Raw genomic sequence first — 25,991 nt, 5'->3', positions numbered from 1 at the left:
ACAAGCACATACACATATATGTGCACCATATATGGAGGTAGAGTGACAGGTGGACCCCTAGGGATCACACTGGCCATCGAGTACAGCTGAATGTGTGGGTTCCAGGCCAGTGAGAGACCTTAAAAACCAAGATGGCCAGCTCCAGAGAAACAATACCTGAGGAACAACATCTGAGGTTGTCCTCTATATTAGTTTGCCATCTATCTTGGCTCTGCCTAGACCCTCCTCCCCCAGGCTCAGAGGTCAGATCTTTCTTATGAGACTGGTCTGTCTTAACCCACCAAATCCAGGATGTGTGTTCTCCTTCTCTTCATCTCTTTCTCCCTCCTTTCCTCTGTGTCTCTCCCTACCCTCACTTCTTTAAGTTTATAATACCCGTGAGGTGATCATGAAGACAGGCTTTAAAGTGATCTGTAAAGAGGCAAAGCATGTCCCAGATGCACCAGTATCATACACTAATCTGCTCTAACTTGAGCATCATTTGACCCTGAAGCGACTTTGGTCACAGTGGGAGGTAGAGCTGTCTAAAAAAAAGAGGAAGGTGTTGTTTGTTTCCATGTGTGATGAAATTATTTACTGCGTGTGTTTCAGAAAACCTTAGAAAATGTATACGAGTCATGAAGATATCGGGTATGACCTTGAAGATGACCGAAAGGCTAAGAATAAGAAGACACTGAAGCCCCACCCGGATATCGATGGCGGGTGGGCCTGGATGATGGTCCTCTCTTCCTTTTTTGTTCACATCCTCATCATGGGCTCACAGATGGCCCTAGGAGTCCTCAACGTAGAGTGGCTTGAAGAGTTCCACCAGAGCCGCGGCCTGACCGCCTGGGTCAGCTCCCTGAGCATGGGCATCACCTTGATCGTGGGTACGTACATTCGCTGACACCTGTTCTAAGACTGGGTGGTTATAAAATGATGACTCCCTGCTGTAAGACAGACATCACATTCCTAAAACATTAGGTATTGGGTATCAGTGGCATCACCACCATTTAAAATTGAAGTGTTCAGAACACAAAATTTACCATTTAGCCGTGTGTGTGTGTGTGTGTGTGTGTGTGTGTGTGTGTGTGTGGTGTGTGTGAGTGACACTTGTCTAGATCAGAGGACAACTTACAGAAGCTGATTCTCTCCTTTGACATCTCAGTCCTGGGGATGAAGCTCAAGTTACGTCACTGAGAGTCTTTACCTGCTGAGACATCTCATTGTCCCCAACACTGATCCTATAACTGATGATTCATCCCTTCTCCTCATCTAACATTGTTGTTGGGATTGGCCTTCTCTCAGTGTTTTCTTAGAGACTACCACATCTCTGTTGTTTTGAGACAAGGTTTCCTGTAGCCCAGGCTGGCCTTAAACTTAGTACATAGTCAAGATTGACCTGAACTTCCGATATCCCTGTTCACTTTCTACTCCTATGAATGTTTTTGTTTTTTTAAGATTTATTTATTTATTATGTATATGAGGTTTATTTATTGTTATATGTAAATACACTGTAGCTGTCTTCAGGGCATCAGATCCCATTATGGGTGGTTGTGAGCCACCATGTAGTTGCTGGGATTTGAACTCAGGACCTTCGGAAGAACAGTCAGTGCTCTTAACCGCTGAGCCAGCCCAGTTTTTTTTTTTTTGGGGGGGGGGTTGTTGTTGTTTGGTTTTGGGGTTTTTTTGGCAATGTTGTGAATCAGAACCAGGGCCTCACACATGCTAAGCAAGCAGTCTACCCCAGCACTGCATCTCCTGCCAATCAAGTCGAAGGATGAGTCAGGACTGCCTACTTTTTTGTTGCTGTAATAAAACACCAGGGTCAAGAGTATTCTATTCACATGCCAGAAGTCGGGAGAGCAGGCTGGAAGTGCACTAAGGCTGTACACCCTCAAAGCCCACCCCCAGTGATGGACTTCCTCCTGCCAGGCTCCACCTCCTAAGGGTCCTATAACTTCCCAAATAGCACCACCCACCACGGATGAAGTGTACAAATACAGGAGCCTAAGGAGGAAATGTCCCACTCAAACCATCACACGGTGGGATTAGGATTTCAAAGCCAGCATCAGCTGTGTAATGAGCACATGAGACCCAAGGGCACAAATATGTGTGTGAAAAGATTCTTGATAAATGTCTATGAAATGCTTGACTCCTTCAGTTCTTCATTGATCTTCTTAAAGACTGGGCTGGAAGGATAGCTCAGTGCTCTCCCAGAGGACCAGGGTTCAGTTCCCAGTACCTGCATGGCAACTTAGAGCCATTTGTTCCCAAACAGGAGTCATAGAGAAAGGACTAGATCTGGGTTGGATTTTCCTTTTGTGCTGTTCTGGAACTCACTATGCAGCTGGAGACTGGCTTTGAACTCCTAATCCTCCTGCCCATGTGGTGGTTGGAGTGTGATGCAAGGGTTCTTTATTTGCATGAGGGATGTGTGTGGTTTGGGGGGTTGGGGGAAGAGGAGGGGAAGGGAGAGAGAGTGAGAGAGAGAGAGAATGTGTTAGAGGGAGAGAGAGAGAGACAGAGAGAGGAGGGGAAGGGAGGGAGGGAGGGAGAGAGAGAGAGAGAGAGAGAGAGAGAGAGAGAGAGAGAGAGAGAGACTTACAAGTGTTAGGTCTTTTCATTTTGCCAGAATGGTAGTGAGGAGTTCCTGCCCATTGCCTTAAAAGTAATTAAACCCTAACTACAGAGGAGTTACAGTATTTATCATTTACAAAGTGTGAATGCCTGAAGCCTCAGTAAGTAACGGTCACTTAACTAGAAAACCCGGCAGATATTAATATATTACTTCAATGCTGCCAGCTGTTGTCCACTTCCTTAATGCTCCTGTCAGGACAGCAGCTTACTCCTTCTGTCTGGCTTGTGAAACCCTTCAGCTAGGGATATTCACACAACTGTGCTTTGCCTTTCCTTTTATTTTTCTCAAATGTCTTGGGATGTTTCATAAGCTTGCATATCAGAAAAGCTTGCCTCTGAACCCTTTCTATGATGGGGGAAGCAGTGTATTGTAGCTTGCCAGTTTTTCATATCTCAAAGGGCTGTCAGTAGCAAAGCCATGAGCCACACACATTCCAATTTGGGTCACTTGGTCCCCTAACTATGGCATGGTTGAGTGAGTATGAATATATAAGAATTAAAATGTAGGGCTAGAGACATGGCTCTGTGATAAGAGTACCAGCTGCTCTTATATAGGACTCGTATTTGGTTTTATTCTTTAATGTATGTAGAGAAATATCTTCAAACTTATGGTATCTCAATTTCATTTACTTCCAATAATTCTCTCAGATGACTATACCAGTGGTCTGACTTTATGTTATTTATATAGTACACATATTTAATATATAGCATGTGCTTATATACTTACATATAGTATTTAGTATATAGTAAGTCTGTTATAAGAAGTTAACTGAATTGGTATCATTAATATCAGAACTTATTAAATAAGTCTCTATATTCATGTTTCAAATTATGCACTTTCAGACAAGGGGCTGAAGAAATATCTCCATGGTTAAGAACATTTGCTGCTCTTGCAGGGTATCTGGGTTCAGTCCCCAGCCCTCATCTACGGTGGCTCACAACTGCCATAACTCCAAGCTCCAGGAGTATCTGACACTTCTGGTCTTCACAGGCACCTGCGCTCATGTGCACACACCCATTCACAGACACACAGAACTAAAAACAAACTAATGAAGCCGGATTGGTGTCAGTGGTTAGGAGCACCCCCGCTCTTACAGAGGACCTGGGTTCAATTCCCAGCACCCACAAGTAACTCATGATCTAAAACTCAAGTTCCAGGGCATCTGATGCCCTCTCCTGAACTCTGCAGGCAACAGGCATGCACACAGTGCACATACATACATGCAGGCAAAACACACACACCCATAAAATAATTGCACTTTGAAAACGAATAAAAATAAATGTTTCCAGCTGTCTCAGTGCACACCTGTAATCCAAGCACTTGGGAGGAAGAGGCAGGTGGATCTTTGTGAGTTCCAGGCCAGCCTGGTCGACATAGCAAGCTCCAGGCTAGCTGGGGCTACATAGTGAATAACTAAGTATGAAAAGCGAAATCTTTGAATACATACACACAGAGCAGACAAGGCTGGGCTGCAGCTGAATGGCAGAGCACTTGTCCAGGACCATGCACCGTCTTCCCTGTCAACTCCACTGACTTGGACTCAAACCCCTGTGGGAGTTTCTGAGGGAGTTTCCGGGTTGATTTCACGGAGGAGGTTAAGACCCACCATGACCGTGAGCGGCACCAATTCTGGGACTGCAGGAAGCTGGCTGAGCCCCAGTATTGTCTCTCCCTCCTTCCTGATGGCAGACACAATGTGACCAGGCACTGTAACGGGAGCATGTGACCTTGATAAACCAAGTCTTCTAGCCCAAGCCCAAACCACCCTTCCCTTAAATTGTTTTTATCAGGATTGGTCACAACAGGACAAAAGTAACTAATTCGCCAGGGCTGTGGGAGGCACCCGGTTCCTTCTCCGGCCCAGAAGAAAGAGACCTCACAGGGCTAAGCAGGGCAAGTCTTCAGAGCTCAGTTATTTTACTTGTGGATGTATCATGTGTATACTTCTGAGTATGTGTATGAGTGTGGGCCCCAGCCTGTGTGTAAAGGTCAGAGGACAGCTTTCGGGAGGTGGCTTTCTCCTTCTGTTGTAAACTCTAGGAATTGAACTCAGGTCACCAAGCTTGTATAGCAAGCTTTTTTTTTTTTTTTTTAACCCACTGAACTATCTCTCCAGCCCTTAAATTTGTTATTAAGTCAAAAGCCCCACCTAAGTGCAACATGCAATAACTATATAAAGCGATGACAACAGTCTTCATTCTCTACACCGTGTCAAAAATGCACAGCCTGAGCCCGGTGTGGTGGCGCACGCATTTAATCCCAGCACTCAAGAGGCAGAGGCAGGCGGATTTCTGAGTTCGAGGCCAGCCTGGTCTACAGAGTGAGTTCCAGGACAGCCAGGGCTACACAGAGGAACCCTGTCTCGAAAAAAAAAAAAAATGCACAGCCTGTGATCTGGGATGCAGTTCAGCTATAGTGTGCCTACCTAGCATGCATGGAGCCCTGGTGTCCAACCCCCAGCATCTAAATAAACCAAGCATGGTGGCACAAGCCTCTAGTCTCAGCATTTGGGAGGTGGAGGCAGGAGGATCAGAAGTTCAAGGTCAGCCAGGCAGTGGTGGTGAACGCCTTTAATTCCAGTACTTGGGAGGCAGCGGCAGGTGGATTTCTGAGTTCGAGGCCAGCCTCGTCTACAGAGTGAGTTCCAGGACAGCCAGGGCTACACAGAGAAACCCTGTCTCAAAAAACCAAAAAAAAAAAAAAAAGTACAAGGTCAGCCTTGGTTACATAGGCAAATTGAGGCCAGCCTATACTGCATGAAACAAACAAAAATGCAGCCTAGTGGTCTCAGAAGAGGCCTGGAAGAGAATGTGGGGCCTGAGTGTATTGAAGTCAGCAAGTCCTTGCATTGGGTGCTCTGTGATAGTCTGTAGGAGCCCTTGTGAGAATCCTTTTCCAATGTTTCCTTTAGAACCAGAGACAAAATCTCTGATGAGGGGGTCTGTGAGATGGTTCAGTGGGCGCTTGATACCAAGCATGACAACCTGAGTTCCATCCCCAAACCCATATGGTAGGAGAGAATTGACTCTCATAAGTGGTTATCCAGTCTCCACTCTGCAGCACATTCACCCACAGCGACATGCCCACAGGGGCATGCCCACAGTGCATAGGTAAATGCAATAAGTGAAACTTAACCTCATCTGCATATAGCAGCTCCAGGGCCTGGAAGAAAACTAGAGGCAAGGGTAGAAATTGCTATCAGCCTGAGAGGGTGTGAGCAAGCCACTGGGCTAGCCATCACATGGTCCCAGTCGGCTGGGGATAGAACTAGCCATCCTAGAACTCACTCAGTAAACCAGGTTAGCCTCAAACTCACAGAGAGCCTTTGTCTCCCCAGTGCTGGCTGATTTCACTTATTTTCAAGTGTTTGCTTATTCCACACATTTTCAAACTTTGTGTAAGGCTGAGAAAATGAGAAGACCCAAAAGGCTGGATCCTGTTAGCCCACTAGCCAAGGGCCTCTGTTGTGGTCAGAATGAACCTGACAGCTTGTTGCCAGTCTAGAACTGCGTGTTCTCTGATGAGATCATGTGCATGTGAAAGGTTTTTGTCCTTTAAGATTGTTGGAGACACAAAGGTCCTTGTGCCCTCGGATTCTAGGAAAGTAAGATGGTAATCACTCAGGGATGTCTCCTCAATAGAGGGAATAAAATATGTTTTCCTTCCAGAAAGCTGGGAGTGGATGTTAATAACCTGGTGAGCTTGTTGTTATCTGTAGATAATAAACCACCGAGAATGATTATCCCAGAGTCTCCCTCCCTACACCTTTATCTTTGGCTCCCAGTCAATAGCACCCATCCTTAGGGGAGCTATCACATGTACTCTATGGCCTGCTGACCTCTATGCTATCTCTGTTAGAGACCACACCAGATCCTGGGCCTTTTAGCTAGAGCACCCATCTTGGTGGTCACAAGTTTCTGTGTAGTTACCTTTAGCTTTATTGTACACCCAGAATTGGAATGATTGTCACCTGGAAACCGCTATCTAAATTCTGTTATGTAGAAACATGCCTACAATAAGCTGCCGGGCATCAGACTCCCTGAATTAGATCCAGGTTGATGAAGTCATTCTGAACAGAGTTTGCATACTCACCTCTAGCAGACTGCTGCCTGACTTGACACGTACAGGGACCCCTCCATAAGATGTTTTGGGTTTGACTACGTTATTAAATATTACATTATGTATTTTTATTGAGAGGTGTGTGTGGAGGCTAACAACCTGTAGGAGTTTGCTCTCTTTCTACCATGTGGGTTCTGATCTCAGGTTGGTAGCTTTGGCTACAAGCCACGTTCCTGCCGAGCCATCTCATAGCCCCGGTTTGGTCTCCTTTAAGCAGCCCTGGTGATGCTTTATTCTTTATCTTCTCGTGTGGGGACCAAAGACAACAAGGAGCCTCTAGTCAGTGCCTTTTCCACTGCTCTGTGGCAGGACCTTTCATCGGCTTGTTCATTAACACCTGCGGGTGCCGCCAGACAGCGATCATTGGAGGCCTGGTGAACTCCCTCGGCTGGGTGTTGAGCGCCTATGCAGCCAATGTGCAGTCTCTCTTTATTACCTTTGGAGTGGCAGCAGGTAAGCATGGTTTAAATTGTTTTATTTCAGTGCTTTATGCATTTAGATGATGAATTTAACTGTGGAGAAAAATAGAGCCATTAAGACATCTGGTGGATGGTCTAGAGAGACAGCTCAGAAATTAAGAGCATTTGTTCTTGCAGAGGACCCAGGTTTCATTTCCAGCACTCATGAGGCAGCTCATAGCCATGTGTAACTCCGGATCTAGGAACCCTCTTCTGACCTCTATGGATGCCATGTACGCATATATGGTTTATGGTTTACATGCATGCATTGAAGGCAAAGCAAAACATACAAATAAAATATACATTTTTTAAAGATTTATTTATTTATTTATTATATGTAAGTACACTGTAGCTGTCTTCAGACACTCCAGAAGAGGGAGTCAGATCTCATTACGGGTGGTTGTGAGCCACCATGTGGTTGCTGGGATTTGAACTTCAGACCTTCGGAAAAGCAGTCGGGTGCTCTTACCCACTGAGCCATCTCACCAGCACTGAAATATACATTTTTAAAGACATCACATATTTTAAAAGACATTCCATTTTTGTCTTGGAAGTAAGTGTGTGTGTGTGTGTGTGTGTGTGTGTGTGTGTGTGTGTGCCTGTGATTCTATAGTCCCATGCCTTATTCTTTGACACAGGTTCTCCCTGACTCTGGAGCTAGGCTGGCAGCCGGGAGGCCCCAGAGATCCTCTTGTCTGTGACCCTCACCTCCTCCCACCCTCACCCTCACACCAGGCACACAAAACCCCATCAAGCTTTTATTTGGATGTTGTTTCTGCACAGCAAGCATCCTTACCCATTGAGCTCAGACCCAAAAAACTCTTTCATGGATGGTCCTTTAAGAGTGGGAAACTCACTCGCTGGTACATGTAGTTGGCTTCCCCAATAGAACCAAATTCAAACTCGACTGCCAGCTCCTAAGTGCTAGGGTAGACCTTTTTCCTTTAAAGAATAGGAAAGGAGGATAATGACACAGACTTAAGAGAGTAAACAAAATTACTAAGAAATGAATGAGTTCTCTCATTAATAAGTATAGGACCGGACGTGACCCAAGGAATAGTCTTTACTCTTGAGCACCATTCACATGAATAAATTAGCACAAACCACAGGCGCATCCTGATTCTCAGAAGCCAATCTAAGCACACAGGCAGGAGACAGATTAAAACTGAACACCATGCAGAGGGGTTTGCACTCTGAAAAATTATTCCTGGCCATAATTTCCTTTACCCACAGGTTGTGGGTTCACATGGTGAGCAGCGGCTTCCTTGAACACCTGTGTGCCAGCCTAGCAGATCCCACCTAACTCTGTGGAAACAGAACTCTGATTCTCCTCAAAAATGAGTTGTTGAATCAGAGTTGAAAGCTATTTTGATCAGGAAAGCCAGATGTAGCAGCACACGTATCCACAGCATTTGCCATTAAGAGGCAGGGCATTACTGAAAGTTCGGAGTCACCTTGGGCAACGTAGACAATTTCAGGCCAGCCATGCCATATAGTAAGGCTCTTGAAAAAAAAAATCTCAGTGCTCACAAGACAGGCAGAAAGATCTCTATTAGTTCGAAGCCAGCATGGTCTACAGAATGGTTCCAGTCCAGACAGGGATAGATAGTAAAAACCTGCCTCAAAAAAAAAAAAATCATAAAATAAAATGTCCAGATGTATAAGTATAATCCTAGCCCTCAGGAGGTTGGGGCAGGGAGATCCATACCACAGGGCCATCCTTAGCTATGTACATAGTGAGTTCAAGACCTGCCTGGCCTCCACAAGACCCTCTCTCAAAGCAACGGAAGTTATTTTGGTTAGGATATGGAGGCACAGAGCATGTCTGTAATTGTAACACTTGGGATCTTTTTTTAAAAAAAGAACTATTTATTTTATGTATATGAGTGCACTGTAGCTGCCTTCAGACACACCAGTAAAAGGCACCAGATCCCATTACAGATGGTTGTGAGTCACCATGTGGTTGCCGGGAATTGAACTCAGAATCTCTGAAAGTCAGTGCTCTTAACTGCTGAGCCATCTCTCCAGCCCAACACTTGGGATCTTGAGGCAAGATGATACACAGGCTAAAACTAGCTCAGACTATGTATCAAGACCTTGTCTTTGTTGGGTGATGGTGTTGCGTACCTTTAATACCAGCAGTTGGAAGGCAGAGGCAGGTGGAATCTTTGTGAGTTCTAGGTCAGCTTGGTCTACAGAGCAAGTTTCCAGGATAGCCGGCACTACACAGAGAAACCCTGAATCGAAAAACTAAAATTTTTTTCTGATGTCCTCTAACAGTGTGTTACTGTAATAATTATTATATTAATAATAATAATAATAAGTGTGTGTGTGTGTGTGTGTGTGTGTGTGACTGCACATACACATATTATGGCATGCACATGGAGATCAGAAGACAGTGGTTCTCAATTTGTGGGTTGCAATCCCTTTGGGGTACAATGACCCTTTCACAGGGCTTATATATCAGATATCCTGCATAACAGATATTTACATTATGATTCATAACAGTAGCAACATTACAGTTATAAAGTAGCAATGAAAATAATTTGATGATTAGGGGTCACATGAGGACTTGTATTAAAGGGTTGCAGCATTAGGAAGGTTGAGAACCACAGTTTTAGGACATGGGTTTGTCCTTCCACCAGGGGATCTGAGATCCACTCAGGCTGTCCAAGCCTGTACTTGCCATAGGTAAGTACCTTTATCTGTGAGCCATCTGCCAGCATCTGACACCAGGTTTCAGTGTTCATTCCTCTTGTCTTAAGGGATATACTTGAGTTTATAATTCATATTTATGCTAACCATATGCTACCATGTTTGCATTGTCAACTAACATTTACCAAGCTCATTAGTATGTACCACCATTCTAAGTGATTTATGCAAATTACTTCAGTCTTTTCAATGTGTTCCTCTGGTACGCTTATTTGCCCTTAGCTAAGTTAGGGTTTTATTGCTGTAAAGAGACACTATGACCAAGACAACTCTTCTAAAAGTTAACATTTAGTTGAGACTGGCTTACAGTTCCTGAGGTTCCGTCCATTATCATCACATCAGGAAGCATGGCAGCCTGCAGGTAGACATGGTGTTGAGAACTCTACATCTCGATCTGAAGGCAGCAGAAGAAGACCGTCTTCTGTAGGCAGCCAGGAGGCTCTCGATCACACTGGCCAGACTTGAGCACATATATGACTCATATATGAGTCCCGCCTCCACAGTGACACACATCCTCTAACAAGGCTCCATCTCCTCCAATAAGGCCACACCTCCTAACAGTGCCACCTCCCATGGGCCAAACATTCAAATCACCACAGTCTCCAGTTTGCACAGAAGGAAACTGAGGTGTAAGGAGGTTCAGTGGTGAGTTTAATGTGCCTAATGTCACACAAATATTGTGGTCACAAAAAGAGGACAACAAATGCAGCTCACTGCGAAGTGTGCTGGCCCAGCATGAACGAAGCACTTAATCATCCAGGCCTGGTGGCACACGCTGCAATCCCAGCGCTCAGGAATGGAGGCAGGAGGATCAAAAGTTCAAGGTCCCTCTCTGCTACACAAGTCAATTCAAGGCCAGCCTGAGGCTACATGAAAATCCATGTCATAACAGAAATAAGGAAACAAGTAGACACAAATCTTCATTAACATTTTATTTTTTTCATGACAGGGTTTCTCTTAGCCTTGGCTGTCCTGGAAACTTGCTCTGTAGACCAAGCTGATCTAGAACTCACAAAGATTCCGCTTGCCTCTGCCTTCCAAGTGCTGGTATTAAAGGTATGCAACACCATCACCCAACAGAGACAAGGTCTTGATACATAGTCTGAGCTAGTTTTAGCCTGTGTATCATTTTGCCTCAAGATCCCAAGTGTTGGGCTGGAGAGATGGCTCAGCAGTTAAGAGTAGTGACGAGAGCTGGGCAGGCGGATTTCTGAGTCTGAGGCCAGCCTGGTCTACAGAGTGAGTTCCAGGTTCCAGGACAGCCAGGGCTATACAGAAAATCCCTGTCTCGAAAAACCAAAAAGAGTACTGACGCTCTTCCAGAGGTCCTGAGTTCAATTCCCAGCAACCACATGCCTCTCCAATGCTGGTGCTATGTGTGTGCTACCACCAGCACCTGGCTAGGACAGAATTTTAAGACTATCTTTAACTAAAATTCCAGACCTGGGCTGCAAGAGACCCTGTGTAAAGTAAGTAAACTTAATTTGTTCCATCATCAAAACCCAGAGTATGAGAGTTCTACAGAGCAAGTCACCCAATGTAACACACAAGTCACAGAGGCGCTGAGGTTGAGGGACTAAAAACTAGGCATCAACAAACAGCAATGTGTGGACCTTTCTTGGATTGTGGTTTAAACGACAAGTTTGGGGGGTTATTTTGTTTTTAAAAGATCAGTCATTCATAAGACATTTGGAAATTGGAGCACCTTCTGGATATTTAGTGGTGTCAAGGGATTATTTTTTTTCCAATGAGATAATGATATGAGAATTACGCTATTTAAACAATTTTTACATTTGGAAATTTATACTAAAATATGCACACATGAGATAAAATATTTGCTTCCAAATAATATGTGGTATTTACAAAATTGGCCGTGAGCTGAGATTTGTTGAAGTTAAGTGAAGGCATAAAGAGTCATTAAAATCGTTCTGTTTTTAAAAGCTTCCCTCTGATTTGATTTAAACTGTTTGTTAGAAGCTGGAAAGATGGCTCAGCAGTCCAGAGTGCTGCTCTTCCAAAGGGCTGGAGTTCCCGTCCCACCTCCCACACTGGGCAGCTTTCAACCTCCAGTAACACCCGCAGAGGGACCCATTGCCCTCTTCTGGCCTCCGAGGGCACCTGCACACAGACATGAATTTTAAGATTATATCCCCTATTCCTGCAGTCTTCCTAGATTTGGAGTTTTGTCTGTCTTTGAGGCAGGGTCTTATGTAGCACAGGCTAGCTAGGATCTCATGTAGCACAGGCTAGCCAGGCTCACATGTACTCACATTCTGATTTGTGTCAAGAATGCCCTGATACTCTTGCCTTAGCTCTGAGCTCTGGGATTAATGTATCACAACGCATGGTTTATGCTGCTCTGGGGATTGATCTCAAGGCCCCACGCATGCGGGGCGAGCACTGCTTGTGCATGTGATGTGTGTTACTCAGACAGGAGAACATCCTCATGCTACATTTCTTGGGTGTATCCCCGTGGTTGTGGTTCTCCTACTCGGGGCTTTTTTGTTTTTAGACTATCTATAGACACCGGGCATGGTGGCACACACCTTTAATCCCAGCACTTGGGAGGCAGAGGCAGGTGGATTTCTGAGTTCAAGACCAGCCTGGTCTACAGAGTGAGTTCCAGGACAGCAGGGCTATACAGAGAAACCCTATCTCAAAAAACCAAAAAAAAAAAAAAAAAAAAAAAAAAAGAATATCCATAGACATATTTATGAAGGAGGCTTCTTTTTTTCTCTAATGGACTTTATCTTTGCTGAGAGATTGCACATGCCTTTAATCCCAGCACTTTGGAGGCTCTGGCAGGCTGATCTCTGAGTTCAAGGGCAGCCTGGTCTACAGAGTGAGTTCCAGAATGACCAGGGCTACACAGAGAAGCCCTGTCTTGAAAAACAAAACAAAACTTTATCTTTTTTTTTTTTTAAAGATTTACTTATTGTTATATGTAACTACACTTGTAGCTGTTTTCAGACACACAATAAGAGGGCATCAGATTTCAGTATTGATGCAGATCTCAGTACAGATGGTTGTGAGCCACCACGTGTTTGCTGGGATTTGAACTTGGGACCTTCAGAAGAACAGTCAGTGCTCTTAACCACTGAGCCATCTCTCCAGCCCAAAACTTTATCTTTAGAAATACAAGATTAAACAAACAAGAAACACAAAATTAATCTCTTTTTTTAAAAAGATTTGTCTTGGGCTGGCGAGATGGCCAGTGAACTTACATATAATAAATAAATAAATCTTTAAAAAAAAAAAGATTTGTCTTGGGCAAATGAGATGGCTCAGTAGATAGAGACGGTCACCACCAAGCCTCACACCCTCAAGCTACAGTCCTGGGACCCACATGTAGAAGAAGAAAATTAACCAACTACTAAGTGAGGGGGTGTCTTAGTTAGGGTCTTACTGCTGTGAACAGACACCATGACCAAGACAAGTCTTATAAAAAACAACATTTAACTGGGGCTGGCTTACAGGTTCAGAGGTTCAGTCCATCATCATCAAGGTGGGAGCATGGCAGTATCCAGGCAGGCATGGCGCAGGAGGAGCTGAGAGTTCTAAGTCTTCATCCAAAGGCTGCTAGTGGAAGACTGACTTCCAAGCAACTAGGGTGAGGATCTTATACCCACACCCACAGTGACACACCCATTCCAACCAGGTCACACCTATTCCAACAAGGCCACACCTTCAGATGGTGCCACTCCCTGGTCCAAGGATATACAAACCATCACAGGGGGGAACTGGTGAAAAAAAAAAAAGGAGAGGGGTGAAATGGGGTTGGAGAGGGAGGGTTTCCCTTCACAGCATCGTGGTCCAAGTGGTTTTGCTGAGGCCAATGGGCTGGGGGCTAAGGGCATGAGTGCAGGGTCTGTCTAGCAGTGAACTTGTACAGCCAGCTTCTGAAGGGACAAGGTTTCAAAAGTCCACACTAGCCAGGCAGTGGGGGCACACGCCTTTAATTCCAGAATTTGGGAAGCAGAGGCAGGCAGATTTATGAGTTCGAGGCCAGCCTGCTCTACAAAGTGAGTTCCAGGACAGCCAGGGCTACACAGAGAAACCCTGTCTCGAAAAACCAAAAAAAAAAAAAAAGAAAAGAAAAGAAAAATAAGAAAGAAAGGAAGGAAGGAAGGAAGGAAGGAAGGAAGAAAGAAAGAAAGAAAGAAAGAAAGAAAGAAAGAAAGAAAGAAAGAAAGAAAGAAAGAAAGAAAGGTCCACACTAGCCACAGAAATGGATGCAAGTTCTTCATTTCTTGAAGGATCAGGCTAGGGTTTTGCATAAAGATACAACATACAACAGTCATCTAGATGTGTCATTTTCTTATTTTTACTCCGTTAATTTTCTCAAGAAGCAGGCAGATGTTACAGATGGTCCAAAGTCAATCAGCTTATGAGGAGGATATGGACCTGGTGACAGGCCATGGAATGATGTCTTTTTAATTTTGTTAATTATTTTGCCAATGTATACACTGTGCCCCATGGATGCAGTACCCTCGGAGGTCAGAAGAGGGTGTCAGATCCCTGGAATTAGAATTACAGATGTTTGTTAGCCATCATGTGGGTGCTGAGAAGGAAACCTGCTTTTAACCACTGAGCCATCTCTCAGTTTATTTTATGTGTATGAGCGTTTTGCCTGCATGTGTATATATGAACTACAAGTGTCAGCGGTGACCGCAGATGTCAGGAAGGGGCAGGGGAAGTGGTCAGACCACTAAAAGCAGCTGTGTAGCTGCCAGGAACTAGCCCAGGTCCGTGTGTGTGTGTGTGTGTGTGTGTGTGTGTGTGTGTGTGTGTGTGTGCGCGCGCGCGAGCACGTGTGTATATGCACGTGTGGCGGTAAGAACGCCCTTGCAGAATTTAGTTCTTTCCTCCATCATGCATCCTAGGGATCCAACTCAGGTTGTCAGGCTTGGGCAGCAAGTTCTCCCATGTTGTTAGCTATCTTGCTGGTCTCTAAAGGTTGTTTTTTAAAACATTTTTAAAATTATTTATTTATGTTATGTATGTGAGTACACTGTAGCTGTCTGCAGACACACCAGAAAAGGGCATTGGATCCCATTACAGATAGTTGTGAGCCACCATGTGGTTGCTGGGATTTGAACTCAGGACCTCTGGAAGAGCAGTCAGTGCTTTTAACTGCTGAGCCATCTCTCCAGCCCGCCTAAAGGCTATTTTCTCTGTCTGTTTTACATTCTAAGAAAGTCTGATTTCTACCATTGTGGTCATAAGCTTCATAAAGAGTGATCCAGAGTTTGACCCAAATTAGAGGACCGTGTCTTGCCCTCACTGACACGGGGGCAGGAGGCTCAGGGACGGTTACGGCTCTAATTGGCCTGAACCTGGGAGAGTTGAGCCTAAGGAAGAGCCGACTAACTAGTCTCACGCGATAGCCATCTTTATTCAGAGCATCGGACAATTTATATTCTGAGGGCATTCTGAGGGTGAGGCAAAGTCATGTGAGCAAAAGTTGCTTGAGCTGGAGCTGTCTACAGTAACAAGGACATGGCCACCAGAGTTTGGGCTGTATAAGGTCATGAGGACAACTGTGCTTGGGAACTTCCCTCTGAATAAGAACGGGTAAAATGATGGCTAATCTGAAGTATACCCACTCCTACTATTACTTCTAGGAAGGGCACAAAAGTGCATTCTAAGAACAAATCCCTGTTCTAAAGGAACAGAGATTGCAAGACTCTTTTCTGGTTTACATGAAGTTTTCTTACAAGGTCCTAAAAAGTCACACAGCTTCTTTCATGGACTGTACGCTGACCAGACACTTGTCACTTTCTTCTTCTGAGCCTGCCTGAGACAGGGCCTTTTCTGTAGTTGAGGCTGGCCTGATCTTACAGGAGCGGTCTGCTCTGCTGTTATTGATAGAAACTACCGCAAAGTCTGATGGGAAAAATGGCAGCTCCTCCTGGCACCCCCTCCTTGGAGCTTCCTTACATACTGCTATCCTTCATTAGAATGGAAACGTACAATGCTGTAAGCAGATGAAGGCTACACAGCTTACATCTCCTTTTGACATTGTTTTGGATTTTCTGTGTTTTGAGACAGGGTTTTGTTATGTCTCCCTAGCTGTCCTGGAACTCACTCTGTAGACCAGGCTGGTCTCGAACTCACAGAGATCCACCTGCCTCTGTCTCCAAAGTGCTGGGATTAAAAGAGTGATCCACTACCCCACCCCCCAGCATGATTTGGATCTTAAATGTCCCTGAAGGCTATGTAGTGAAGACAGGCATCTTTAGGGAGTAGGGCCTACTAGAAGAAATTGGTAATTGGGAATACACACACACACACACACACACACACACACATTTTTAAACATGGCCCTGCGCATCCCATATTGGCCTCAAACTCACTACACAGGCTGAGAATGACCTTGAAGTTCAGCTCCTCCTGTTCCTGCTTCCTAGTGTTAGGAATAAAGACATATGGTGTCACTGTGACCATGTTTTTATACATGGTGCTGGGAATTTGCACATGCTAGGGCAAGCACTCTGCCAACAGCTAGATCCCTGGTCCTCTTCTCCTTGACTTCTCAGCAGCCTTGAACTTTGCTCTGCTGAAATGTGCCCAAAAGCATCGGGAGCTAAATTCTCTAAAATTGCTAACCAAAATAAACCTTTCTTCTTTTTAAATTCATGGCCTCAGACCTTTTGCTATAATCTGGAATTCTGCCTGACACAGCAGGTCTATATGTCCTAAGGATTCTGACTGTGCCCTGTGCTTTCTTCCCTCTCACCTGCAGGCCTTGGCAGTGGGATGGCTTACCTACCTGCAGTGGTCATGGTGGGAAGGTACTTTCAGAAGAGACGAGCCCTGGCCCAGGGCCTCAGTACCACGGGGACAGGATTCGGGACGTTCCTGATGACCGTGTTGCTGAAATACCTGTGCGCAGAATATGGCTGGCGGAATGCTATGTTCATCCAAGGTGCTCTGTCCCTGAACCTGTGTGTCTGTGGAGCGCTCATGAGGCCCCTCTCTCCCGAGAAGGTAGAAAACTGCCCAGAAGCAGAAGAGCCGCGTGCTCTCCCAGCTTACTCCACTGAATCTGTTAAGTCTGGAGGACCACTGGGCATGACTGAAGAACAGGACAGAAGGCCCGGGAATGAGGAGATGGTGTGTGACCTTCAAACACAGGAGTGTCAAGGTCAAACCCATCCCAGGAAGAACGTGTGTGCCTTCCGGGTTCTGAAGACAGTGAGCCAGCTCACTGTGCAAGTCCGGAGGGGCTTTAGGGACTGGCACTCGGGCTATTTTGGGACGGCTTCACTCTTCACCAACCGCATGTTTGTAGCCTTTATTTTCTGGGCTCTGTTCGCATACAGCAGCTTTGTCATCCCTTTCATCCACCTGCCCGAAATCGTCAGTTTGTATAACTTGTCAGAGCAAAATGACGCATTCCCTCTGACCTCGATTATAGCAATACTTCACATCTTCGGGAAGGTGATCTTGGGAGCCGTGGCCGACCTCCCCTGTATCAGCGTCTGGAATGTCTTCCTCATCGCTAACTTCACCCTAGTGCTCAGCATCTTCCTTCTGCCTCTGATGCACACCTACGCGAGCCTGGCTGTCATTTGTGCCCTAATTGGGTTTTCTAGCGGGTATTTCTCCCTCATGCCTGTGGTGACAGAGGACCTGGTTGGCACTGAGCACTTGGCCAATGCCTACGGCATCATCATCTGCGCCAATGGCATCTCAGCCTTACTAGGACCACCATTCGCAGGTGAGTGCACCAAGGGGCCCAGAGCTTAGAGTGCATGCAGGAAGGCAGGATGTGGGGTGGTCCGTTCCCCTTCCCCTACAAAATCCAATGTCAGAGCTGGCCATGGTGACACATGCTTGAGGTCCCAGCACTTGGGAAATATAAGTAGGAAGAAGTCAGCCTAAGCTGGTCCAAAAGGCAAAAAGGCCAGGTGTGGCTGTGCATGTGTGTGTGTGTATGTGTATGTGTTGAACATATATATGTGTGTGTATTACGCATATCTGTAATACCAGTAGTAAGGGTATTGAGACAGGAGGATTATTGTAAATTCCAGGCTAGCTTTAGCTACATTATGAGACCCTGTCTCAAGAAACCACAACCAGGGGCCTGAGAAATGACTGTCGGTAAAAATCAGAGCTGATTCCAATCCTCAGAACCCAGATGGTGGAAGGAAAGGACAGAACCTTGCAGATTGTCCTCTGACCTCCACATTTATACTGTGGCACAGACCTATACGCATACACACATCATTAAATAAATAAAAGGTTTTTTTAAGCAGGGCGGTGGTGGCGCACACCTTTAAGCCCAGCACTTGGGAGGCAGAGACAGGCGGATTTCTGAGTTCGAGGCCAGCCTGGTCTACAAAGTGTACAAAGTGAGTTCTAGGACAGCCGGGGCTATACAGAGAAACCCTGTCTTGAAAAACCAGGGGGGAAAAAACGTTTTTTTAAAGAAGGAACCAAAAACAGGGCCAAGGATATGCATCAGCTGGCAGAGTATTTGCCTAGTGTGCACATTGCCCTGAGTTCTACACCCAGCACCTCATACACTGGGCATGGTGGTTCATGCCTGTAGTCATAGCACTTGAGGGAGAGGCAAAGATCAGGAGCCCAAGGTGATCCTTGGCATATGAGACCCTATCTCAAAATAACCAAAAGGCATCTGTGCTTGGGCCTAGCCTTGTGTTTGTTTCCTGTTGCTGCTATAACAAGCTGCCATAAACATTATCTTACTGTTCCAGCAGTCAGAGATCGAGTCAAGGAAATATGTGCCTCAAGTCCAGGGAGAAGTCCTGCCTCCAGGGAACAGATGGAGATGGAGGAGCATAAATGTCTTTTGACCTCCAAACACTCAGAACACATACATATATGCATACACACATGTGCATATGCTCACACAAACACACAAGGCCAGGCATGTGGGTGCAAGCCTGAGATCCTGGCACTTGGGAGGTAGAGGTGAGAGCATCAGTGGTTTAAAGCTAGCCTGGGTTGCATATGACCCCCAACTCAAAAACAAAACAAAAACCAAAATACAAAAACACCTATCAGAAACAGTCAAAGAGAGAAGCTTCTGTGGGTGCCCACTCTCACAGCTGTGGGGACACAGGCCAGTGTCCCAGTGTGTCTAGGTGTCTGGTGTAAAGCGTCATTCCTCCTTTTGTCTCTTTCTTCCTCTCATCCCACTGATTCATGCACTGAGAGTGAAGGACATTTGTCAGTTGCCTGCATATTGTTGAACTGACTCTTCAGGCCAAGACACTAAACTCATAATGAGATGCAGTCCCAGCACTCCCGCACTGTAGGGTCAGGGTGCCTAGCAACCAGAGTCACTAAATAACCACATTCGATTCTTGCTAGACATCCCAAATGGGCTTGAAATGCTACTTAATGTGATGCAAAGAAAATTACTTCACCAATTACCTTTTTTCCTCCCTTTTTGGTAAGTGGATTCAGAAACAAAATTATTTCCTATTTTTCAGAGAGATTTCTAGTCCCATTTAAAAACCTGGTACAATTTTACTGCCGTATTATACACTTAGGGAAGACATGCAATTACATTACATTACACAGACATTTCCACCATGGCATCAGACAACACCATCTTCGATCTTTATAACATGGCTGGGTGTTCACGTCTCCTTAAAATGTGTCATATTACTAGGTAGTTTTTCTAAATGTTTCCAGAATCCTTTCTAGCAAAATCCAGCTCCATGGCTCACCCTCCTTTGAATAAAACCTCCCTAACAAGCATTTCCAATGTTGTCCAGGAGATGGGTGGGAGCAGATTAACTGAGGAGAAAGACACCTGCCCTTCTCACAGGACACACTCAAATGAAAGGCAAGGGCAACTGAAGAGGAAACCAGGGTTTCCTGTGAGACTTTGAGTTAATGGATTAAAGGATTGCAGAGGGCCCAAGTTCCAAATCAAGGAACAAAGATCACAACCAGGTGTGATGTCACATGACCGATTAGGAGATCAATATATAGGGAGTTCACACAGTACGGTACAGCCGGTACAGTGTCTGAGCGCTTGCCTGGCAAGTGTGAGGTCGTAGCTGGGTTCAATCTATAGTATAGGAGCAGGAGGCTAAAGAGCGACTCAGTGGTTAAGAGCATTGCTGCCCTTCTAAACGTTTTGTTCTCAGCACCCATATCCAGAGGCTCACAGCCATTCCAGTTCCTGAGAATCCACAACCTCTTCTGGCCTCCATGGGCACCTGTGCACACATACAAAACACACACACACACACCTCCATTTTCCAGTCTGATGGGGTCTTGTTCTGTATCTGAAGTTGGGGTTACACTCAGGCACTATATTGAGACTAAGCTGTCTGTAGTTCCTTCCCACTTGGTCGCGTGAAGACTGAAGATTTAACTATTAGTGATCAAGCCAGCTTTCGCTGGAGCCGAGCAGCACATGAGAACTTCATTTATAGTTGTTCAGTTTTGCCGTCGTTTTGGGTGGTGTTGGGTTTTGAACTGAGGGTCTCTTTCCATGCTAAATGACTAAGTGATCACCACTGGGCTACATTGCCAGTTTTGCTTTGTTTCCCCTCCCTCTTAGGGACAGGGCCTCACTGTGTGACTCTGTCTTGCCAGGAATGCACTATGCAGAGCTGCCTGGCTTCAAACCCACAGAGACCTGCCTTGCTTCTGCCTTCCAAGTGCTGGGATTAGAGGTGTGTGTGTGTGTGTGTGTGTATGTGTGTGTGTATGTGTGTGTGTGTGTGTGATGCTTGGCTAATTTTCATTTTGAGACATGGTCACATTAAATTGCCCAAGCTGAGTCTGTGAGGTCATCCTGTAGCCCTGGTGCCCTTTTAATTTACATTCTTCCTGTAGCTGGGTTGACAGAACCTGTCCTAATTGCCTAGTTTTTAGGTTATAGACCCCTATCTGCTGTTCTGTAGGTAGATACGGACCACTCTACAGCATTCGTGTGGCCATCAGCCATACAAATCCACTGTAGGCAGCTGGTGTCACTGAGCGGAAGTTGGTGGGAGTGGCTGAGATGTGTCTGCATGGCTTTCAGATTCTGTCGCTGAACCATTATTTTTGGGTTATGTGTTTAATCATGTTTTAGATTGTAGATGGAGAAAGGGCAGAGCATTTTGCTAAACCACATCTAACGAATATGACCTTTAGCTGGGCGGTGGTGGTACATGCTTTTAGTTCCAGCATTTGGGAGGCGGAGGCAGAGGCAGGTGGATCTGGTCTATAGAGCTCTAGGACAATCAGGGCTACACAGAGAAATCCTGTCTCAAAAAACAACAACAAAACAAAACTTTTTTTTTTTGTTTTCTCTTTGGAGGTGGTAGTTTTTTTTATTTTTTTTCCTTTTGATTTGTTTGTTTGTTCTGTTCTGTTTTATTTGAGACAGGCTCTCACTAGGTAGCTCCACCTGGCCTGGAACTTGTTATGACCAGGCTGGCCTTGAACTCACAGAAATCACCTGCCTCTGCCACACCTGTGGTCTCTTAATTTTAAATCAAATGGCACATAAAACAGGGCTGATTGTGTGGGTCAGTGGGTGTCTTAGGGTTCCTATCCCTGCACAAACATCATGACCTAAAAGCAAGTTGGGGAGGAAAGGGTTTACTCAGCTTACACTTCCACACTGCTGTTTATCACTTAAGGAAGTCAGGACTGGAACTCAAGCAGGAGCTGATGCAGAGGCCACGGAGGGATGTTACTTACTGGCTTGCTTCCCCTGGCTTGCTCAGCTTGCTTTCTTATAGAACCCAAGACTATGAGCTCATGGGTGGCACCGCCCACAATGGGCCCTCCCCACTTGATCACTAATTGAGACAGTGCCTTACAGCTGCATCTCACAGAGGCATTTCCTCAAGGGAGGCTCCTTTCTCTGTGATAACTCCAGCTTGTGTCAAGTTGACACACAAAACCAGCCAATACAGCAGGTAAAGTACTTGACAAACTAGTTCAGCATGCTGGGTGACCTGAGTTCAATCCCTGGGACCCACATAAAGGTAGAAGGAGAGAACTGACCCCACACAGTTGTTCTGTGACCTCCTCACATCCTCATGATCCCTGCGTGCCACAAGAAAAGGTTATACACTTACACAGAAATAAATAAGGATAAAGCCAAATTACAACAGCCAGGCATGACAGCACATGCCATTAGTCCCAGGATTGGAGAGTCAGAGGCCAGCCTGGTTTATGTAGTGCATTCCAGGGCTACATGGTGAGGCCCTGTCTAAAGAACAGACAAAAATTAAAAATGCAACCTTGAATATGTAAGATCTTGTATCAACTCTGGGTTCCACCTCCCCACCCCCATAACAAAGTTAATTAAATCCTTTGGAGGGACAGTACTGGGGACTGAACCTTGGCTCTAATGTGTGCTAGCCAAGTGTTCTACCACTGAGCTACATCCCCAGTCCAAACTCTTATTTAAAAAAAAGAAAAGAAAAAATTGAAGTAGCAATAAATGCGTGGTTTATATCTTGAAGTTTTGTCTTAAACTGTGTTATGCTGAATATCTATGCCTTTTTGTTTTGTTTTGTTTTCATAGGATGGATCTTTGACATCACCCAAAAATATGACTTTTCCTTTTATATATGTGGTTTGCTTTACACGGTAGGGATACTCTTTTTGCTCATCCAACCATGTATTCAGATGATAGAACAATCCAGAAGGAAGTGCATAGAGGGTGCACATGTTTAGTGTCCTGTAACGTTTCCTGTGGGTTCCCTCCTCGTGCCTACCTCACCTGGCTCCTAGAGGAACACTCTGTGTGATGACCGGTGGTGTCACTTGTGAATGGCATTGTCATCGCTTCATCTGTAAGCAGAGTGGCCTCTCTGCAGAGGTGGCAGACGTGATTAGAACTGTGTATGTCTTAGAGGTGACAGTGTTTATAGCTTATTAAATAGTTGATACAGATGCCCTTATGAAAACTTTCAAGCCAGGCATGTTGGCAAATGCCTGTAATCCCAGCTTTAGGTGGAGGCAAGAGGGTCAGAGGTTCAAGGTTATCCTGGGCTACATGAGACCCTGTATCAAAAACCAAAACAAAACAAAACCACAAAAAAGCCCCCCTTCTCTTTTCCTTCCCACTCTCTCCTCCTCTCCCCTCCCTTCCTCTATCTCCTTCCTTCCCTCCCTTCCTTCCTCTCTCTCTCTCCTCCCTTTCTCTCTCCCTCTCCTTACCTCTTTCCATTCACTGAGACTAGGATTTTATATGCAAAGACTGGAAATAAAAACACTGCAACTCCCCACTTCTTTGTAAGGTAAACCCAAGTGTCTGTGTTTGCACAGAAGGTCCAGATATGTGGGCTTTGAACACGAGAGTATGACTGAGTTTTGTAAATTCTTACAAGGTGGTGGTCTGCTAGTATCATGCAAAGGCAGGTTATCATTTCAAAAGCAGTGTAGTCTGTGGACTGGAGCAATGGCTAAGTGGTCAAGAGGTGCTTGCTGCTCTTGCAAAGGACCAGAATTCAGTTCCCAGCACCCACATGTTGGTCCACACCCACCCGTAACTCCAGTTCCAGGGGATCAGGCACCCTCTTCTGGTCTATGTGGCACGCATACATACACTCAGACAAAACACCCATACACTTAAAATTTAAAAAGAAAACTTTTTTAAAAAAGGAATACATATTAGTACAATTTTGAAAAACAGTTTATATTTTTATGAAAGATTCTGTAGCTAAGAAGTACAATTTCTAACTCTTGTAAGAAGTGAAACTGGCCATCCTTTCTAACTCAGTAACCGTGTCATGGAAGATGATTGTCAGCCATAAACTGAACTCAGCACACATCCTTCCCATGTGGTCTGAGTCTTAGGAGTGTTTCTTAGTGCACTTCACAAGCAAATTAAGGGCTATGATTCAGACACTTTAGTTTATACCATTATCTTGGATTCAAACATCTCTTTTTAGAGCCTGTTATGGTGGCACACACCTCGTTCATCCCTGAACTTGGATAACAGGTGGATCTCTAAATTAAAGGCCAGCCTGGCCTACAGAACAAATTCAAGGACAGCCATGGTTTTACAAGTTATCAAAAAAACAAAACCAAACCAAAAACAAACAAAAAACAAAAATCCATATCTTTAGAGTTTCTCTTGCCCAGTGAAGTACAAAGTTAAGGTTAAGTCACTTATAAACTATGTGGCTTATTCCAAGCAAGAGTCGAACTGTGAGCGCCAGGAGGTGGCCCAATGAGTAAAGGTGTTCTTGCTCTTAAAGAAGACCTGAATTTGGTTCCCAGCATCCATATGGGGCAGCTCACAACTATCTATAACTCCAGTTTCAGGGAATCTGCCACCTTCCTCTGGACAACACCCCCTATACTGACAGACACACACACACAAGACACAGACACACACACACACACACACACACACAGAGAGACACACACACAATTCCTTTTAAGAGTCAAGCTGTGGGGCTGGAGAGATGGCTCAGCTGTTAAGAGCACTGACTGTTCTTCCAGAGGTCCTGAGTTCAATTCCCAGCAACCTCATGGTGGCTCACAACCATCTGTAATGGGGCCTGATGCCCTCTTCTGGTGTGTCTGAAGACAGCTACACTGTACTCATTATACATATAAAATAAATAAAATCTTTAAAAAAATAAAAAAGTCAAGCTGTGAGGTCACAGATGGATTGCCTTATAGCTGACCATGTACTTCGCACTGGAGCAATGGTGCCACACAGCCCAGCACTGGCATCTCTTGCCGTGCAGAGTATTGACTTGTCTGTCTTGGACTTGTCTCTTTGTAGATTTCATACATAAAGAAGTCTTTTCTTTTTTTTTTTTTTTTTTTTTTTTTTTTTTTTTCGAGACAGGGTTTCTCTGGATAGCCCTGGCTGGCCTGAAACTCACTTTGTAGACAAGGCTGGCCTCGAACCCAGAAATCCACCTGCCTCTGCATCCCAAGTGCTGGGATTAAAGGCGTGCGCCACCACCGCCCACCTACATAAAGAAGTCTTATCTGGGACATCATAAAAACACACACTCTCCCTTTGCCAGGATCTCTATTTTTCTACAGCTAAAACATTTTCAGATTACAGAATGGACCTCCCAGGATCGTCTTAAAATTTCTGACTGCCTTACTTGTTTATACATACCTTTAAATGACTTAAATATCTACCTGCTGGTTTGGAGGCATAGCTCAGCAATAAGAGCATTTGCCTAATGTGTGCATCCCCACACCATAAAGCAAGAAACTTATACTCGCAATTTGTTCATTAAACGAATTTGCCAGTGTCTTGGGCCAAATTTACCTAAAATGAATCCTCCTGTTCTCAATTATCTTTGGTAATTAAAGGTAGGAATGCTGGGAACTGGATTTGCAGAATGCTCCCAAGGTCTAACTTGCAGTTAGAATGTGAGCAGAGCTTCCCAGATGTACCAGGTAATTAAATGAACAGTTTCCTTCTGCCTCATCTCCATGGTCCCCTACCCTTAAGGACTATTGGAAAGGTTGCTCCATGAAACTGCCCGGATAACACCAATAGGAAGCAAGCTGGCTAATTGAAAAGGAGTCCCAAAGGTCCCACTAATGCACACACTTGATATTACCTCCAATGACTTGTGCATTGCCTGGAAGTTAGCTAGGTAATAATTTTGTGTAGGCTATATTTCATTTGGCCTAGCACAAAGACATGTTTGGGTTTTGTTTTGTTTTGGGACAGGGTCTCACTATGTTGACCAGGCTGACCTTGAAATCACAGGACTTGCCTTCCTCTGCCTCCCTGCCTCTGTCTCCACCCCTGGCCAAAGACCTGCTTAGTATCACTATACCTGTAGCACAACTTGATGTTTTAACAGAGGTAATATCAGCCAGACATGGTGGTGCATACTTTTTTAATCCCAGCACTCAGGAGGCAGAGGCAGGCAGATCTCTGTGAGTTCGAGGCCAGCCTGCTCCACATAGTGAATTCCAGGTCAGTCAGAGCCTCATATTATTTATTTAATAATTTTATTATTAAATAGATAATAAAAGATGAGCTTTAAAGCTGAAGCAGTGATGTTCATTTTCATCTTAAATGCACACAGTTAGGAATGGTTAAACAACATGTTATGTATTTTGAAAACTACATTACTCCCTTAACTTTCGTTGTCTAC

The 25,991-nt window shown here is 44.9% G+C and overlaps 1 protein-coding gene across 2 annotated transcripts in view; it reads left to right on the top strand.

The window, feature by feature from the left end:
• The window catches only part of Slc16a14 (solute carrier family 16 member 14), a 29,570-nt gene extending 4,986 nt beyond the window's left edge, over positions 1-24,584 (top strand). For both annotated transcript variants that reach the window (XM_021173497.3, XM_029470408.2), the window contains exons 2-5: positions 592-869; positions 7,049-7,192; positions 16,655-17,632; positions 22,427-24,584. In XM_021173497.3, coding sequence (XP_021029156.1) covers positions 605-869; positions 7,049-7,192; positions 16,655-17,632; positions 22,427-22,578 — 1,539 coding nt within the window. In that variant the 5' untranslated portion in view covers positions 592-604 and the 3' untranslated portion in view covers positions 22,579-24,584. The remainder of the gene's footprint in view (positions 1-591; positions 870-7,048; positions 7,193-16,654; positions 17,633-22,426) is intronic.
• Positions 24,585-25,991: the final 1,407 nt, after the last annotated feature.

This window comes from Mus caroli, unplaced genomic scaffold (genome assembly GCF_978045245.1).
Source record: "Mus caroli unplaced genomic scaffold, Mus_caroli_1 scaffold_1, whole genome shotgun sequence".
Lineage (NCBI taxonomy): Eukaryota > Metazoa > Chordata > Mammalia > Rodentia > Muridae > Mus > Mus caroli.
Note: the sequence above shows the minus strand (reverse complement) of the source record. Positions and strands in the feature narration are given on the sequence as shown.